This window comes from Nannobrachium achirus (assembly GCF_963921795.1).
Source record: "Nannobrachium achirus genome assembly, contig: SCAFFOLD_330, whole genome shotgun sequence".
In the NCBI taxonomy this organism is placed as follows: Eukaryota; Metazoa; Chordata; class Actinopteri; order Myctophiformes; family Myctophidae; genus Nannobrachium; species Nannobrachium achirus.
The window spans coordinates 23514-43558 of NW_027664826.1; the positions used below are offsets into that span (position 1 = coordinate 23514).

The 20045-nt window shown below is 42.4% G+C and overlaps 1 protein-coding gene across 1 annotated transcript in view; it reads left to right on the top strand.

The window, feature by feature from the left end:
* Positions 1–1333: 1333 nt before the first annotated feature.
* The window catches only part of LOC308280774 (aryl hydrocarbon receptor-like), a gene marked incomplete at both ends in the record, with an annotated part of 51447 nt that continues 32735 nt past the window's right edge, over positions 1334–20045 (top strand). Inside the window, 2 exons of the mRNA XM_080755092.1 lie at positions 1334–1344; positions 9714–9783. Coding sequence (XP_080611218.1) covers positions 1334–1344; positions 9714–9783 — 81 coding nt within the window. The remainder of the gene's footprint in view (positions 1345–9713; positions 9784–20045) is intronic.

The window sequence follows — 20045 nt, forward strand, 5'->3', positions numbered from 1 at the left end:
GCACAAAAGAATATATAGGCTACACCAGGGGTCTTCAACGTTTTCAGGCCAGGGACCCCTTAGTTGAGAGAGAGATGAAGCAGGGACCCCCACAACCTTTTCATAGATTCCATGTAGTTTCATCCTTTGACAGCACAAGCATCAGTGTATTTTACGTGTGTGTGTGTGTGTGTGTGTGTGTGTGTGTGTGTGTGTGTGTGTGTGTGTGCGTGTGCGTGTGCGTGTGCGCGTGCGTGCGTGTGTGTGTGTGTGCGCACACATTAGGGCATTAACGAAAATGTCGACTCAGTCGACTTCATTACACAAGTCGACTCCCTCCAGTCGTGTGTGATGTGATGACGTCATCAAACGATAAAGTCGACTTCAACTCAACTTTTTATTGAATCGAGTCGACTTGCAAAAATCACAAGTCGTTAATGCCCTAATACGCGTACGTACGTACGTACGTACATACATGTATTGAGCAGAGAGAGACGTGTTTTTTCCGCCCAGAGAAAACAAAAATTCGGTGCGCTTATGCTTGTGTGTCCTCCTGTGGTGTGGGTTTCCTGCATTAAGGCCTATTTTCCCCCAAACAATTCAATAACGTTCTAAACATAGACTGTATAAAAGATATGGACAAAGATATGGACATAGACTGTATAAAAGATATGGACAAAGCAAAGCCATTGGTTTCTATGCAGCGCAAATTACACACTATGGTTCCTTGGCATGGGTGTTGCCATCATAGATTGTAAAGGCACCAGAGGATGCTATTGGCTGCCAACGGTCACGTGCAACCGCAGAGATACATGGGAGAATGTGGTCGGAGCCTCCCGAAATACAGCACACGAAGAAGAACACAGCCGGCTGGTATCAGCTTAGTTGGCCACGCCCCCCGCAACTTTATCATCAATTTTAACATAAATGGGACCTTATTTTCACAAAACGCATATAATCGTGATTGAAAGGCAATTTCTAACGAGCGATAGGAACCATAAAGTATTTATGAAAATGTTAATTAAGGTTAGAAAACAAAAGGGGAAAATGAATGGGGTCCAATGGAGAACAATTCTTTTTGCGATCGGCCGGGGGGGGGGGGGGGGGGGGACAGCGCAACTAGCGGCCAATCATAGGAGGTTTTAGTTCCGTATTGGAGTCATTTTAAATCGGCGGAACTATGCCCCTGGTTCTAAATCATACCAAAATAATTGCCAACTCGTAACATGACGCGCCGCGTTGGAGCTGGTAGATCGTCTGTTTTTTTTGTCTTTGTCTCTTTTGTTTTTTAAACACTATAATGACGTGGCCATAAAGAGGGGACGCCAGGGTGAACGAGGTTCAAGGTTCTGCGATGGGAACAAGGTCAGAAGGAGTGTCCAGTCAAAGCCTTGTCCCGTGTGAAGGGGTGGACACGACACGCCATGACGACCCGGGCTCTCACACACAAAGCCCATATGTCACCCAGGGTCCGCTAGCTCTCTGAACCCTATAAGCCCTGCTCCGGCCCACCCCCCCCACCCCCCCCCCCCCCCCCCCCCCCACCACCACCCCCCCATAAGTAACTAAGTACATTTACTCATGTACTATCGTCACTGTCGGGCAGAAACCTTGTATCTCCGAGTTTCAAATGTGTACATTTTTTTCCCGCAAAGTAAAGCCCTGCTTCACCATACAAGGCCGTTGGGCAAAAGTAGTGAAAACAGCAGATCTACAAGCACACAACGCCTCGCACAAACGGTGTTGGACATACAAGGTTTCCACCCGACAACGACGATATGCTGCACTGGAAGCTGAAAGATGTAACTCTCCTCCTCTACCGTGGAACTTGAACCCGGTTCCCTGCGCAAGTGCTGAGATGTTTCTTTAACCATTGAGCTAATAGAGCCCCGTCTGCTTGCTCAGGGGATAAATGTAATGTTGACCTTCAGGTCAAAATTTGTGTCAGATCTAAAATGTCTCAATAGAAGAGCAGGTTCACCCAAATGCAACCACCCCAACATACTCATAGGATGAACATTGAAATTATTCTTTAACAAAAAGAAAAGGTTATTGTTAGCTATTTTATACTTAGGATATTCGAAAATAATGGATCTACAAGCTCACAGCTCGTTGCGATGGATGTATAGCTTGTATTTTGTGCTATTTTCAAAAAAGGTAAAAATGTACTTTTCAAAATGCAAGCAGCTTTTGCACTTTTTACCCTAAAATGTTAAAGTATTACTCTTTTAAAATGTTGAATAGTTGAGTACTTTTACCCCTTGGGGGGTCCTCAGAGTTATTACAGGGGGTCCTCCAAATCTTTGAGTGATATTAACCACTTGAACCCTAGCCTCCATAATATATTCGGAGAACTTTAGCCAAAAGAGGTTTGGTGTAGAGGGGAGAAAGAGCAGACGAAGAAGTACATATAGTGAAAGGTCAAGTTTACTAATTATTGACAGTTCAAGTGGTTAAATATCTGAAAACACAAATAGACATGAATCCATGAAACTATATTGAATCTATGAAAAGGTTGTGGGGGTCCCTGCTCCATCTCTCTCTCAACTAAGGGTTCCTTGGCCTGAAAACATTTAAGACCCCTGCACTATATTGCTACTCGTACCTAAGTAAAAAGAAAATGGGAGTATTTCCCCCTCCACTATGCATACAATGCTCCTCTACAAGCTCATCAACGTCCAGTCCCACAACAAAGGCTTTTGACCCAGAAACCTGTCACCCACTCATGTCAAGACGCCACCCTCGGGGTCGGAAGGGTCACCGCGGGTCACCACACCTGGGTGACCCTGTTGGGGTCAGAGATTAATGCGCTTGTTGACCACTGCTCTGTGGAGAGAGAGAGAGAGAGAGAGGGAGAGAGGGAGAGGGAGAGAGAGAACCAGCGAGCATCTCGTCGGAAAATGATGGCTTTATTAGTGGTCATTAACGTCGCCATGTCCGCATGAACGCCTCCACTCCCCCCTTTACGAGCAAGCAAATGGTGTGAGATGTCTTCAAACATGTTTTAAACATGACTATATGACATCACACTGACTATGACATCACTCTGACTATGACATCACACTGACTATGAAGGAGAGAGAGAGAGAGAGAGAGAGAGGGAGGAAGAGTGACAGTGGGAGAGCACTTCTTCAGCATTTCAGCGTGTGCACACACACACACACACACACACACACACACACACACACACACACACACACTCTCTCTCTCTCTCTCTCTCTCATTGTTTGTTGAGTAACACTGTGGACATTTGAAGCAGATGTTTGTACACCAACCCCCCCCCCCCCCCCCCCACACACACACCCCACCCTTTCTGTTTAGATCACTTCTGTATGGCTGACCTTGAGATTTGTCACAGTTCACTTGCCATAGATTTCTGACACACATAAGCGTGATGTGTGGAAATATCATTGTATGGTATCGTTGTTGTTGTCGGGAAGAAGCGTCCTACAGTATCTCCATAGTCTATTCTTATTTTTGGAGCTGTGTGGAACACAAGCTCCCTATACGTGGCCGTGTGTGTGGGTCTCCGTCCGTCCGTCCGTCCGTCCGTCCGTGTCTGTATGTAGCCTAAACTTCGGCACGCTACTAGTCCCGCACCATTTACGCCACCCCCGCAATATATACATCAAAACGTGCGGCTTGGCCGGGAATGGTGTGCTAGTAACTTTCGTTCCGATCCGCCTTACAATGGCGACATAATCGGCAAAAAACGACGCTTAATTGTCCCCATTGACTTATAATGGGACAATGCAAGACATCACATTCAAGTATTTTTCTCTCGCAAAGCATAGGAGCTACAGTTTCAAACCTCGGAGAGGAGATTCATAATGATTTTAAGAATGAATCCAAAAATAATTACATCACTCGGCCTCATGGTGGCGCTATAACGGCCCACTTTGCGTTTTGCCCCGTAACTCTTGAACCGTAGATCGGAAAATTAAAATTATTTTTTCCCTGGATTACTTGGGTCAAGACGCATCTCCCCATATAGGCCACGCCCATTTGCGCCAGGATAGATTTTCCGCCATCTTGAATTTTCTCCAAAACACACTTTTTGCACCTTTTCCTACATATTTTCTTCAAATGTCACAAAAATCGGTACACATGATCCTGGGTGACCAGAGAGGTGCTGTTGAGTCTAGCCTGCCCTGAGCATCAACTGCAACACACACACACACACACACACACACACACACACACACACACACACACACACACACACACACACACACACACACACACACACACACACACACACACAGCTCCACTTCGAACAGAGGTTCGATTTTTTCACAGTTTGGGCATATGTCATGTCAACAGAGACGATATATGTGTAAATATCATGTATGATTATGTTGGAAATATAGTGTCAGGACATATGATGTATTGTATGCAGAATCTAGAGCAGTGGTTCTCAAAGTGCATGGGGTTCCAGGATAAAAATCTTTAACCCTATATACTGTATATGTATATGTATATATGTAGATCGGCTATTTGAACGTTGCTTTTCTACAAAGATATCGTGACACGCAGTGAGCTTGTAGAGCTGCAAGAAAAAGAAAAAAGAACATCAAAATGAAATGTAGCAGATCTGCCGATACATTTCCGATGAGTTGTCTGCCGCGTGTTGTCATATGCGACAAAATAATATAGGGCTTAAAGGAGTAGTTCACCCCCAAAATGACTTTTTTTCCTATTGATTACTCATTCCATGGAGACTTGAGTTCAATAATATTTTTGGGTTTTTGTCACATTCCCAAGACAATAATTGGATTTTAGTAAAATCCCATTGATTCCGGATGGGGACCCGAATGCATTTGGGTCCCCATCCAGAATCAATGGGGGTACATTTATTCAAATTACTCAAATTATTGTCTTAGGAATGTGACAAAAAACAAAAAATATTATTGAACTCAAGTCTCCATGGAATGAGTAATCAATAGAAAAAAAGTCATTTTGGGGGTGAACTATACTCCTTTAAGTGCAGGGTTAAAATGTGTAACACTCAAAACAGCATTGCTCCATAATGTAAAAGGCAGGGATCATCCTCGCCATGCTGGCTTGTGTGGTAGACATGTTTTGACCGTCCGTCAGGATGTGGCAAACGACGGCGTTCAAGCGGGGAAAAGGCCAAGATGAAAAGGGCAGCCATTTTATAGCGTAGTGTTTTGGTGAATGTTTAATGAGACCGTGTGCAGCGCAGGGCACTTCCAAGCCAGCGGACATGAGGCATCCTGACACTCACAGCAGACATGAGGCATCCTGACACTCACAGCAGTGCCTCGCAAACATTAGTATTACTGCAGGACTCCAGCCTGGCTCTCCTCTCCAGGCACGTGCAGGGGCGTCACACCAAACTCTGGGCCCCGGGTACAAGGATTCACTGCGGGCCCCCCCATGAATGTTAACGATTGAAAAATAGCAGATATACAAGCTCACAGCGCGGCACCGAGTGCCGCGCTGCGAGCTTGTAGATCTGCTATTTTTGAAAAATCGTGAAAATGTGTGCAAGAAACCTATGTCAGGGGACCCCCAAGATGATATGTATTTGGCCACGGACCCCCATCTCAAAATATTTAGTTCCAGGGACCCCCAGAAGCAAAATTTGAGTTAGAAATGTTTGCTTAAAAAATACATAATTATATTCAAAGATTTTCACACATTTTCACAACTTTTCAAAAATAGCAGATCTACAAGCTCGCAGCGCGGCACTCGGTGCCGCGCTGTGAGCTTGTATATCTGCTATTTTTCAATAGATAAAGTTATTAGGGCCCCTCCACCTTGGGGCCCAGTAACTCAGTCCCACTTTCCTACCCCTTGTGACGCCCCTGGGCACGTGCACACATAGACATCAACGGGGGCGTGAGCCCCTGCCCTTTTATCCATCTGTAAAAAAGTGCCCTCTCCAGACCATGAATGCAGTTTTTACTATGGTGAAAGAAAAGCAAATAATGCCATCTTTCCATGCCATACCTGAAGGCAGCATTCAAGAGAATTGCCTTGTCCAAACTCTCCTGAACTTGAATGCAGCATCTTATGTTGAAATCAAGAAATGTGTAGAAATCAAGCATCGAAAATAGCCGACCTCCAAGTGAGCTTGGAGGTCTGCTATTTTCAATATTTTCACCAAAAGGCCCTTTTAGAAATGTCTGCCCCTGCCTCTCTAACATCCTCTCCTCTCCTCTCCTCTCCTCTCCTCTCCTACTCAATCTTATATCCTCCCTCTGTGTCATCTGTGTTGATGTGTTGGCAGAAGACTTGAAAACACGCTGATGGGTTTATCTTTTCCTTGGGAATAAAGTAAACGCAGAGTCAGGGAGAAAGATGGCGTAGACGTAGAGATTGGAACCCAATAAATAAGAAGACTCAGGCACGGCTGGAGGAATAATAATAACTAGAAAAGAAAATTTCCAAGAAATTTTAAGTGTGCCTGCAGCTCGCTAAGTCTGTGCAACCTTGTGTAGCGGTTGGTGTTAGCATTAGCGTTAAATTTTTTAACATTAGCATTTTTTGCATAAGCTTTAACATTATGGTTCTTCATATGACACCACCCACAGCCATTTCGACTAATTAGTGGCGTTTTGGCGCATTTTCGGCCGTTATCACGGGTCGCACTTTAACGACAGTTTTTTTTAGAAAAAATTGTTTTGTGAGAAAAAAAAGTTTTTTGAGAAAAAAAAAAGGTTTTTGAGAAAAAAAAAGGTTTTTGAGAAAAAAAAAATGTTTTGAGAAAAAAAATTATTTTGAGAAAAAAAAATTTGAGAAAAAAATTTTTTTTGAGAAAAAAAACATTTTTGAGAAAAAAAATGTTTTGAGAAAAAAAAAATTGAGAAAAAAAAATTTTTTGAGAAAAAAAAAATTGAGAAATAAAAATTTAAGAAAAAAAAATTTTGAGAAAAAAAAATTTTTGAGAAAAAAAAACTTGAGAAAAAAAAATTTTTGAGAAAAAAAAAATTTGAGAAAAAAAAATTTAAGAAAAAAAAATTTGAGAAAAGAAAAATTTTGAGACCAGCCGTGAGTCTGTACGACAAACGGTTCATGAGTTATAGAGGCACTTCCTGTTTGGCGAAGGACACTTCCTGTTACAGAGGGGGCGGGGCTTAATCAATTACAGCTCATCCCTATTGGCCGGAAAAAGACCAAAGTTGTGTGTGCATTTTAAAGTTTAAATCACGTTGCTAGGCAAAAGTATGGCAGAGTTATGTGGCGCCAAAGTTTCTGGTTTTTTTTCGGAGTCCCCCATTCTAAGTCAATGGGGTTTTTGGGCGTAGTTTTTTGCGAATTACGTCGCAATCGTATCGCGGATCGGAAAGAAAAGTAATAGCACACCATTCCCGGCCGAGCCGCACATTTTGATGTATATATTGCGGGGGTGGCGTAAATTGTGCGGCAGTTATTACGAGCAGAAATTTGCAAGAACATGACTTACTTACTTACTTACTGACTTAAGTATGGCGGATTACAATAAGTGTTTTGCCATTGCATGGCAGGCACACTTAATAATAGTGATTCGTTCAGTTCAGAGAGAAAAGGCTACGAGGTGGGGGCGCGACGGTGTAGCGGTTAGTCTATTAGGTTGTCAGCTTTGGTGGTGTTTATCAGTTTAGAGCAGGGGTTTTCAAAGTGGGTGACAGGGCACCCTGGGGTGCCGCGAGATAATTTGATAATATTTGGAATTTATGGACACTTGAAAAAATATTTAGTATCATTTTAAACTTGAAGTACAAAGTTATTTTCAGTCAGTTATAACCAAAATGGCTATTATCTCAACGTTTTCCTCACAACATAATCACTAAAATATCGCCACTGTCGGGCAGAAACCTCGTATCTCAAAGTTTCAAATGTGTACGTCTTTTGGTAAAGCAAATATATGCTACCAGTAAGGCTCCCTAATCGGGAGATAAGCGACCATAGGTCACTTATCTCCACAAATAGGGCAAAAATGTGTTTTGCCAAAATCTTCCTGATCCATGTTGATGACATGAGTGTAGACATACTGTGTAGTGATTTTCGTGATTTTAGGGCAAAATCTGTAGGAGCAGTGTCCAAAAATGTGTTTTTAAAAATCGGCCTGGAGGTGGCGCTATATGGGACAGATTCATGTTGATGGGATGAGTGTAGACATACTGTGTACCGATTTGCGTGATTTTAGGGCGAAAATTGTAGGAGCAGTGTCCAAAAATGTGTTTTGCAAGAATCGGCCTCATGGTGGCGCTAGAAGAGGGCCATGTGAGAAATGAGGGGTGGGGTCTCCGCGCCGGCAAGGCGGACGAATAGGTACCGGCCCCGGCTGTCCCGGTCGCTCCTAGCCGGAGTTACGGCATTTTATGTGAGCTGCAGTGTAGGGGGTCCTCCACTGGGGGCGCCACCACTTTTGCACGTTCTGGAGCACCAGGAGTCGGTGGTCCCCGGGAATTCCCCGTGAGCAGCCCCGTTGGGGTGGTCATTTGGTCATGTTTGCGCATTTGGTCATTTTTTACATCTGGGGGTCCCCCAGGGACCTGGGGGTCCCTGGAGCTCCGGGGGTCCTTGGAGGTTGTTGTTTGGCAGCCAAGGAACGTGTGTGCAAAATTTGGCATGGATCGGGGCAACGGTTGCGGAGATATAAGCAGGGAAAAAGTGTGACGTGTGAGGTGTGACAGACAGACTGACAGACAGACGGAGTTACTTACACTTTGTGGTGGTTTTGATAGTAAAGTGCGACCTACGGTCGCAATAAATATAAGGTGCTGTGAGTGAAAATTATAATGTAATTATTAAAAAAATATTAATGGGGTGCCCTGAGACAAAAAAGTTTGGGAACCCCTGGTTTAGAGAGACGCCTGTAAGTTCAAAAAATCATTCTGGTCGGAACACCGTCAGCTATCTTTCTGTGTGAAAGTTATTTGACATGGGGAATGATGTTGCCACTGCGACATTCATTTGATACGCTACAAAAACTCTGATTAAAATAAAATAAACTATTGCCTATAAAATAGATCTATCACATGATGCCATAAGCTTTTAGGTTAGGTTCAAAGTGCGTGGTTACATCGTATCCTTTTGTTTTATATTATGCTACATGTTTTGATTTCATTCCATATGCTTCTTTTTTTTAAATGTAATCATTCATTTCTATGTTCCTGTCATATGTTTTGTCATGTTTGTTTTGAACCTACTTTAATTTTGTTTTTTTATTTAATTTTAAAACATATGTTGCTTACACCTGTTGAGCGTAGTGTGCTATATCAGGGGTCTTCAACATTTTCAGGCCAAGGACCCCTTAGTTGAGAAATAGATGAAGCAGGGACCCCCACAACCTTTTCATAAATTCCATATAGTTGCATTGCTTGACAGCACAATCATCAGTGTATTTTGGATTCATGTCAATGTGTGTTTTCAGATATTTAACCACTTGAACTGTCAATACTTAATAAACTTGACCTTTCACGCGTTGTGAGCTTGTAGATCGTCTGTTTTTGGCTAAAGTTCTCAGAATAAGGACGCTAGGGTTCAAGTGGTTACCATAAAAAAGGAGAAAAAAAGTTTCTATCACACAAAGATTTGGAGGACCCCCTGTAGTAACTCTGAGGACCCCCTGTTGAAGACCCATGTGCTATATGAATGCATTTGACGTGACTCTCTCTCTCTCTCTCTCTCTCTCTCTCTCTCTCTCTCTCTCTCTCTCTCTCTCTCTCTCTAGTGGCTCTGAAGAGCTACCATGCCTCTAACGGAGTGGCGTCCATCTGCAGTAATGAAGACAACGACAAAGCCAGCGCATCGGCAGACAGTTGGCTGCCCGAGGGCGAACTCTTGCTTCAGGTCGGTGTTATTATTATTAGCATGTCCCCATTACTACCTGCACCTGATTGCCCACGGGCCCAAGCTTTACACTGTTGTGATGATGTCTTTCATAGCTTTTATAATGCTGTTTTTGCACCTGATTTGACCTGAAGCACTAGGAGGACAGGGCGATATGGACAAAATCACATTCTTTTTGTCCAAATACACGCACACATTTCAATCATTTATTTATGTCCACATAAGAGATACAGTACAAGGACACAAATATTACAAGGTGCTGTAAATAATGTACAGTCAGCAAATCCTGGACAAATATCCAATAACCACACATCATTCAAGGGTACATGTAGCTACGCCTTCGCCATATTTGGCGACTACCGATAGTAGAAGAGATTGCACAGAACTTTGCAAGCCGTTTAGCTGCTTTTTTTGGCATCCCAAGTTGTTGGAAGCCTCTTACAACCAACCTATGTACATGTCCAAGGCTGCCAAAGATGAACACAAATAGATTGCACCTATAGCCTAGCTCTGTGATGGTTCTTAGGAGCGGCTGGTATTTAATGACTTTAGTCATAAAGGCTTCCTCTAAGCTAGAATCAAAGGTACAGGCCATTTCAAGAATGGAAACTGATTTGTCTCCTTCATTGACAACAACAACATCTGGTGTATTAGCAGAGCGATGTGCAAAGATTTCTGGATTTTCTATACAGAGATGAAACATGGAAGGTTTGACACAGGAATGTTTGTACATTCTCACAGACGGTGCAACATGTTTAGATATGTCCTTTGTTATGAGAGCAACTATTCTGTGGTGGCGTGCTATGTAAAGTCCTTTATAGGCATAGCAGCCATTCAGAATGTGTGACATGGTTTCTTGTAACATTGTTGAAAGTAAAAAATAGGAAAACGCAATACACCCCTGCAAGCAAAATTACGCCATGATGACATTATGATGACGTCCTCCGGTGACTCCGGTGACGTTCAGAACTAGGCCAGAACCACAGCCCATATGGGGATGATCTTGACGTCATTACCAGGACCATATTACTACATGGACTTTTTTGTTTGACAGGATTATTGTTATTGTTTGTAATGTTAGTTGAAATATGGGCACGTAAGGTTATATTCTGGGACATATCTGACTAGTTATGATATTTATCTGGGCTCGATCGAACCCTCTCTGATTAATCCAGGATGTCCGTTTTCGTGGGCAGGATTTATGTTGGTTGAAATCAGGTGATATTCTAGGCCAGATCTGACTAGTCATGGTTTGACTTGATCTGGCCCCAATGGAGACGTCACTGATTGCTGGGACACTTATGTTGACATTACAATATTCAGAATCACAGAAGATATCCAGTCTCTTGTCATGATATCGATATCACATCGATATATTATATTGCCCAGCCCTATAATCGTCACTGTCGGGCAGAAACCTCGTATCTCCAAGTTTCAATTTTTTTTTATTTTTTTTTTCGCAAAGTAAAGCACTGCTTCATCACACAAGGCCAACGCACAAAAGTAGTGAAAACAGCAGATCTACAAGCACACAACGCCTCGCGGTGCGAGGCGTTGTGTACTTGTAGATCGTCTGTTTTCACTATAGTTTAAATCATTTTTAAGATGAAAAATGCAAAACGAACGGTTGTGGACATACAAGGTTTTCAGTTTTCACCCGACAATGACGATATAGTCTTAGTTCCCAGAGTGTTTTAGAAAATGACTCATTGGGAAAACAAACGGAACAATAAAGTGCTAATTGTTTCCTGTTTGAACCATTTTTCTGAGAAAGTTTCTCCGAATTAATTTCCATCGTTATGTTGGAGACGTCTTCAGTAAACGACCCGTCACCCTCACTGTCACAAGTGTTTACGCAAGGCTGCAAGCAATGATGACAGATTCGGGGATAGTTTTACTTTACTTGGGAATATGTCCATTTTCCAATCCTTGTCTCTGGAAGCTCTCCGTTGTTTATCTTTTTTTTTTTTTTTTATGTTGTAATTCTGAGGTAGTGGCCAACGTGTGTTTATCGCCTCTGTTGGGTGGAAAACTCATATGTTAAAAAAAATAAAATGTCAGGATTTAAATCAGACAAAAACAGCAAAAGATCTACAAGCTCGAAACGTGTCGCTTCGAGCTTGCGGATCTGCTACTTTTGATGCTTTTGTGCGACGCTGTAGTGCAGGGTTCCCCAATAGGCGGCCCGCGGGCCATTTGCGGCCCGTGGGGGGCTACTGTCTGGCCCACACCAACCCCAGTAATAATGGTGGTATAAGAGCAGCAACAACACTAGTATATCGTCGTTGTCGGCTGGAAATCTCGTATTTCCAAATTTGTACTTTCTTTCGCAAATCATACAAGGCCGTCGCACAAATTTAGTGAAAACAGCAGATCTACAAGCACACATCGCCTTAAATAATTTTAAAATGTATAAATTCAAAACGAACGGTTTCACCCGACAAAGACGATATCTGAACTGTCACTGGAGTAGCGGGAACTACTCGTCGTCCCCTGCAATGTTGTGGCCCTCTGCTTGGTACCCTAGACATAATTCGGCCCTTGGGGAAAACTAATTGAGGTACCCTGCTGTAGTGTGATGGAGTAGGGCGGTAATTTATGAAAAACACACAAAGAGATAAGAGGTTTCTGCCCGACAGCGACGTGTATTTAAGCTAATGACAGCGGCTGAGGAGGGAGGCTGACTGGCCACTGTCTGTTGGGGGCGGGGCCCCTGACCCGATGACATGTTTTTGTTGTGTTTGGCAGTGGTGTAAAGTAACTAATTACATTCACTTAACTCATTTAGTGCCACCCCTTTCACCACTAGAGGGCGCCCAGTGGCCATAGAAAATCCCATAGAGATATGCTGGTATATGCAGAAGCCCTGCAGCCATGACTTGCCTGAACACTTTCCTTTGTGCATGTACAGGAAGAGGATGAAGTTAGCTTGAAGTTAGCTATTGGCTACCAAGCATTTTAGAAGCCTTATTTTCGTCAACTTAGCCATGATTAAACCTTGCACACCTCATGCATGGGAAAAAAACAGAGAAGAATGAGCTCTAAAAAATCCAATGCAATCCTGGATTGCATTGGAGTGGATTTGTGCAGTTTGTTCACAGCTTTCAAACAAAAAAATCCGATTGGAAATCCGTTCAGGCATTCTTGAGATAATCGCCATTATGTTTTACATGTTATGTAAACAAACATGGCTGCCCTGTATGTTAGATGGGGTTGTATGGGGGTGGAACATGCATTTTTTTTTTTTTTTTTTTTTATATCCCGAACTAGTTCGGGATAGGCACTCTGGGATGCGATAATATATCCCGAACTAATTCGGGATAGGCACTCAATGAGTTAAGTACTACAGAACTCAAGTACAAATTCGGGGATAGATAGATTTGCTTTTACTTATATTTTTTCTCCACTACATCTTAGAGTCATCTTAGACTTTTTTTTTTTACTTCCCTACAATTATTTGAAAGCCTTAAGGCCTGTCCATACTCTCGGAAAAATAACTTTTTGTCGGAGAGTTCCAACTTTGACACGTTGTGAGCTTGTGGATTGTCTATTTTTGAAAGATTTTGAATGGACCTTGACATGAAAAAGGTTGAAAACCCCTGAAGAAGGGTGTTATTTTACAACCAAAAAAAAAAAGAAGTTAAAAATGGAGATAAGAGGTTTCTGCTCAACAGCTCAATACCTTCACAACACAGGACTCTTACTTGTAACAGAGTATTTCTACAGTACATTGCGGTGCGGCTACTTAAATAAGTAAAAATAATGGGAACTTCCAGCTCTTCTGTTTGGACAGGATGAGTCAATGCAGGATAAAACATCTGCACTGGCCGGGCTGCCTGGCTCAAAGGCAGGGGTGTCACACCAAATGCTGGGCCCTGGGTACTTTAACTATTGAGAAATAGCAGCTATACAAGCTCACAGTGCGCTGCGAGCTTGTAGATCTGCTATTTTTGAAAAATCATTAAAAAATATATATATATTTCAAATCCTTCTAATGTTTCTATGTCAGTGGTGCTCAAACTTTTTCATGTGAAGGACCCCCAAAATGATATGTATTTGACCACAGAAGATTTGCACACATTTTCACGACTTTTCAAAAATAGCAGATCTGCAAGCTCGCAGCACGGCACTCGGTATATCTGCCATTTTTCAATAGCTAAAGTATGAAATAATTAAGGCCCTTCCACCTTTGGGCCCTGGTAACTCAGTCCCACTCCACTCCCCCCCCTTGTGACGCCCCTGGCTGTGCTGGCCCAAAGGCACGGCGAAGGACGTAGGGTGATGGTTTATCAACGGAGAGTCTAAATATGAGTCCATCTAACTCAGAAATCTGTCTGTATTTAACGCAATGACCGGTGTTCTCAAAGACCATGCTCTCTCTCTCTCCACCACCGATTGATCTCATCACGCTTTCAAGAAAACATTTGTCTCCCTCTCTCTCTCTCAATTGTTTTTTTTTTGGGGGGGGGGGTGGGGGGTTGGGGGGGGGGGGGGGTGAGGGGTTGGGTAGGGAGTAGGGCATTCAGGAATAGTCATTTTTAGTATTCGAATTATTCAACCTCAAAGTATTTGAATAGTCTGGCCAAACTATCAAATATTATTAAGTAATTAGGAGGCGAACATTGTGAAAATAGCAGATCTACATGCTCACAACGCCTCGCGTTGCGAGGCGTTGTGAGCATGTAGATCTGCTATGTGAGCATGTTATGTTCGTGCTATGTGAGCATGTAGCATGTAGATCTGCTATTTTCACAATATTTATCTGTGGGGAACCGAGTCACTTTAAATGTAATAACTACAATTCCAAGTGCTTGTCAGGCTGGGGGTCCCCAGTTCAAATATGTTTGATTTGGGGGTCACGGCCTAAAAAGGTTTGCGGGGCATTGACAACTCATTCTTATGACTTCCTATCTAGCTAAGCTTTATAAACTATATATTTTTGAAAGAGAAAACAATAAAAAAATAAATAAAAAAAATAAGTGAACATTCGACTTCGGTGAACAACGTCGAATAGTGATTTGATATTCGAATATTCAAATATTTGGTGAATGCCCTAGTAGGGAGAAAGTTGTGACTGCAAAAAAAAATTGCCCCTGTTTTCCCACTCAAGTGTGAACTGAAGTGAAAGAGGGGAGAGAAAAGAAGAGGAAGTGTTCTTGATTCATTGCAGTTCCGTGGCCCCCCTTTGCGCTGCATGTGTGTGGATGGGCGAGCTAGCTAGTAGGCTGCAACAGTGTTGCCACGTCTGCTTATTGTAAGCAACATTTGGGCTTTTTTCCCCCTGTAGAGTCGTTTGTAAATATTGCTTTCTACTGTTTCTAGACACATGTTCAAATACTGGATTCGGATTGGTTTAAAACAGTTGTAAATAGGCCAACAACCTTGAGTTGGCTCATGGACCCCGCCGACTGAAACTAAAGATCCTTGCAAGTTACAACTGTGTTTTCTTTCATTTATATGGAAAAAGTGGTAGAAAAACTATTTACCATTCGAGGTCGTGGGTTGTTGGCTGATTTACCACTGTTTCAGGGTTGTGCCACTCGTGGCACAACCCTGAAACAGTGGTAAATCAGCCAACAACCCACAACCTCGATTGGTAAATGGCTTACATTTAATATTATTAAATATATAATATTGCGTTTTCTCTTTTTTTCTTGTTTCCTTATTTCCTTATTTGGGCTTGCTTCCTAATGCTCTTTAAACCAGCGGTTCTCAAACATGTTCATGTCAAGGACCCCCAGATTAATATGAATTTGTCCTCCCCCTTCAAAAAAAATCCAGAATTACACTTCACAAGTTTTAATTTTTATTTCATACATTTTGAAAGTAGCAGAAGATCTAACAAGTGAGCTTGTATACATCGACTATATTTTCAAATCGTATCCTATATAATAGTCGCTTCTTTTTGGGGCTTGTTTTCATAGAGACCTGGCTGCTTATTTCCCTCGCAGAATGTGGCAACAAGGCTGCCAAATCTCTTTGGGATCGGCCCTGAGTCATTGATTTTCCAGTCCAGTTCCTCCCAATGTGCTCCATACTGGCATTCCAGAGCACCCCCCCCCCCCCCCCCCCCCCCCCCGAGGGGCGTCACAGCAAATTCTGGGCCCTGGGTACAAGGATTCACTGCGGGGCCCCCCATGAATGTTAACTATTGAAAAATAGCAGATATACAAGCTCACAGCGCGGCACCGAGTGCCGCGCTGCGAGCTTGTAGATCTGCTATTTATTTTTAAATCGTGAAAAATGTGTGTAAGAAACCTATGTTTCCATGTCGGTGGTGCTCAAACATTTTCATGTCAAGGACCCCCAAGATGATATGTATTTGGCCACGGACCCCCAACTCAAAATATCTAGTTCCAGGGACCCCCCCAGAAGCAAAATTTGAGTTACAAATGTCCGCTTAAAAAATACGTAATAATATTCAAAAGATTTGCACATGCAGACTTTTCAAAAATAGCAGATCTACAAGCTCGCAGCGCGGCACTCGGTTACTAGGGCCCTCCACCTTGGGCCCTAGTAACTCAGTCCCACTTCCCCCCCCCCCCCTTGTGACGCCCCCCCCCCCCCCCCCCCACACACACACACACACACACACACACACTCACCCAGCCTAGCAAGGACAACTGCATTATTGATAACATCATTAGTGGCCAAGGCCACGAAGTGGCAAAAGCCTTGGCCACTCATTGTTATTGGACTTCAGCACTATTATTAGTGGCCAAGGCCACGAAGTGGCAATGCCTTGGCCACTCATTGTTATTGGACTTCATCACTATTATTATTATTATTATTATTATTCCGCCACTTTTGCTCTAGCGGCTAGACCGTGCAGTCGCTTTTTACGAAACTCGGCAGTATGGCAGAGGCCTATGCCAAACGGCTAAAACGCGAAGCTCGCAACAATCGGCCAAAGGGTGGCGCTGTAGGAAGCCTTCGAAAGTGCAAACTTTGAACTGGTGTAGCTCATGCCCTGTTTCAGGTACAGCAATGAAACCTGTATACACTTATGCGTCTCCTCATGCCGAACAACTTTTACGCTCTGACTTTTGACCTCTGACCTTTACCTCTCCCACAATTTTGAATTCTATGAAAAACAGTAAAAATGTATCTCCTCCTGGGATTTTCGCGTAACGTGCGCGAAACTTTTTTTACATGAACTTTGGACCAATACGGTCTGAAAAGTTAGCCGGATTTTCTTTAAAGCGAAACATTATTTTTTAATAATTAACCGTATAATGCAGTTTCATGCAAATTATTCTTCTGCCTCTAAATCATACTGCAAAGTGACACGTTCATGGCAGTATGGCAGAGGACCATGCCAAACGGCTAAAACGCGAAGCTCGCAACAATCGGCCAAAGGGTGGCGCTGTAGGAAGCCTTCGAAAGTGCAAACTTTGAACTGGTGTAGCTCATGCCCTGTTTCAGGTACAGCAATGGAACCTGTATACACTTATGCGTCTCCTCATGCCGAACAACTTTTACGCTCTGACTTTTGACCTCTGACCTTTACTTCTCCCACAATTTTGAATTATATGAAAAACAGTAAAAATGTATCTCCTCCTGGGATTTTCGCGTAATGTGCGCGAAACTTTTTTTACATGAACTTTGGACCAATACGGTCTGAAAACTCAGGCGGATTTTCTTTAAAGCGAAACATTATTTTTTAATAATTCACTCAATGTTGCAGTTATATGCAAATTATTCTTCTGCCTCTAAATCATACATGCAAAGTGACACGTTCATGGCATTTGGCAAATATGTAGAGGATTAGTCCAAATATCACTGAAAGCAATCTTACTCCAATTGGCCAAAGGGGGGCGCTATACGAAGCGTTTGAAAACTCAAACTTTAAAGGGGCATAAGTCATGCCTCGTTTTGTTTGAAGACATGCAACTTGCTTACACGCGTGCCTTGACTCAAGCTGAAGACATCTGTGTCTTTGTTAAGTAAGCTCCGCCCTTCGATTTTCCGCCTTTTGGAGCAGTTCGTAAAACACTTAAACCATCTTTTATTCCGGAACTTTCGCGTCACGTGCACAGAACTTTTTTTACATGAACTTTGGACCAATATCTAAAGATCTGTCAGATCGGATTTTTTAAAAATTGAAACATGCTTTTTTAATAATTCTATCAACATTGCAAGTTTTATGCAAATTATTCTTCTGCTTCTAAAACAAACATTTAAAGTAATATTTTCTCACTGTGCAGAGCTGTGCATAGCTCACATGGTAAGGCCTTTGTCTATCATTCCAGAAGTCCCCTGTTCAAGCCTTACCTCATGCATTTAAAATACATGTTACAACATTTTGCCGTGAAAACCCTGGTACTGCAACTGAACATGGCAACCCGACCAAACATGGCAACCTTCTTAAGCAAGGGTATAAATAGTGGTTGAGTTGAGGCCACTCCCCCCCTCTCAGATTGTTTGAAGCCGCATGGTGCTGGTGGTTGCTGCTACTCACTGCTACATTATGCAGCAGCTGCAGGTCTGTACACTGTTCATTATTCCAACAACTATTCCAATTTCTAACAGTTTCATTCATTATACTTACCCATACTATAATTTGTCTTTTAGATTTACCTCACCTGAACATACCTACCTGATCCACTCGATACACTGGCTGTGTATGATGGAGGAACAATGTGTCACTTGGTAAGCTGACCATGTGCTCTGAAATGTTATGTTGTTTTTGGTTTTGGTATCTAAATGTTAAACGATTTCTTTTGGAATGTAATGCTTGTATGTTAGCTGCAACGTTGATTATTGAATTGATGTATTTTGAGTTTAATGCCAATGCCTAGTTGGGGAGATTAATGGAATTATTTTGTTTCAAGCCTGTAGTGCAGCAGATTATTTGAATTTGTTGTTTTTCTATTCATTTGGCCTTTTTCTTTGATCCAGGCCAGGTTTATTGCCTAGAACTGAATCTGAAAGATGGCGAGCCTGCAGAAAGACTGACACAATCCTGTCTGACCTATGGTTATGGGTAGGAAAAAGCAGCCGCAGTGACACTCATTCCTAGTTTGATTTGATTTTGAAGTAATGACTTTGAGTTTCTTTATAAAGTAATGATGTTTGAGTGCATTCATTTATTCGTTTATTGTTTCAAACCATGCAGGGGAAGCTCAGCCTCACACCTGAAGCCCATCTGACAATCAGCTGACAATCAGTACCAGCTCCCAGATTGCTTAATTGAAGCCAAAGAACGGCAGTGTAAGTGGGTTCATTATTCTGAATTGTGTGGAACGGGCAGATTGAACACCTCTTCTCTAACTTGTGGCTCAACTGTAATTATTCTGAAGCTCACCTCATTTCTCTCTCCCTCCCCCACCTAGGCTGGCTGGGTTCCAACACCCCCCAATTGGAATCCATAGTCTGCTCTGCCCACAGGACGGCAGCCCCATGTGAGCGTCTAAAGTTCCAAGTTTTGACCCCCAGCCGCCTTCCCCTCAACGTTTTTCAATAAAAACAATTTAAGTTTAGTTAAGTCTGACTCTGCTAGCCACTTACAGAAAATAATGCTGCCAAATATTTTGCAATTGCAAATCCTTTGTGTAAATAAACTGAAATTCATACTATTGCATGACTATTTCTTTATCATGTTTCACAAGCATCTGGGTCTACAATGCCAGGGGTGTAAAAGTAACTGAGTACATTTACTCAAATACTATCCTTAGTATAATTTTGAGGTATTTTATACTTCACTTGTATAGTCTTACTTCTAGGCTACTCCAGCAAATGCTCATGCGTTGCATTGCATTGTGAGCTTGTAGATCTGCTATTTTCAAAAAAATTCAAGTTGATGCCAATACCTTCGTACTTTTATTCAGTATTACTATTTATCTCTATATATTCATGTTATTCCTGGCACCGCCCCTGTTATCCTGTTCATATCCTGAAAAAGGCGGGGGCTGAAAAAGCTGTCCTGAAAAACATCATTTGATTTCCTGTTGTCCTTGCATTAAAGTGTCAGTAGTTGGGTTCTGGGTTGCCATGTCTGCTTATAATAAGCAATTTGTGTCTCGTTAAGATTTTTATTTATCCAGCCCCCACCATGCAGTTGTACAGTGAAACCCAAAATTCAAAAATGGCAAAAATAAACTTTGCCAAAAATCTAAAAATGAAGAACTCGGGAACGGGAACAAAAGGCAAAACTCAAGAAAAAGGCAAAAATAACAAACACTGCACTAGGCTATGGGGCCCTTGCAACTCTCACTGAGATTTGTTCATCTCGCTCTGCAGCTATAGACAGAAAATCACAC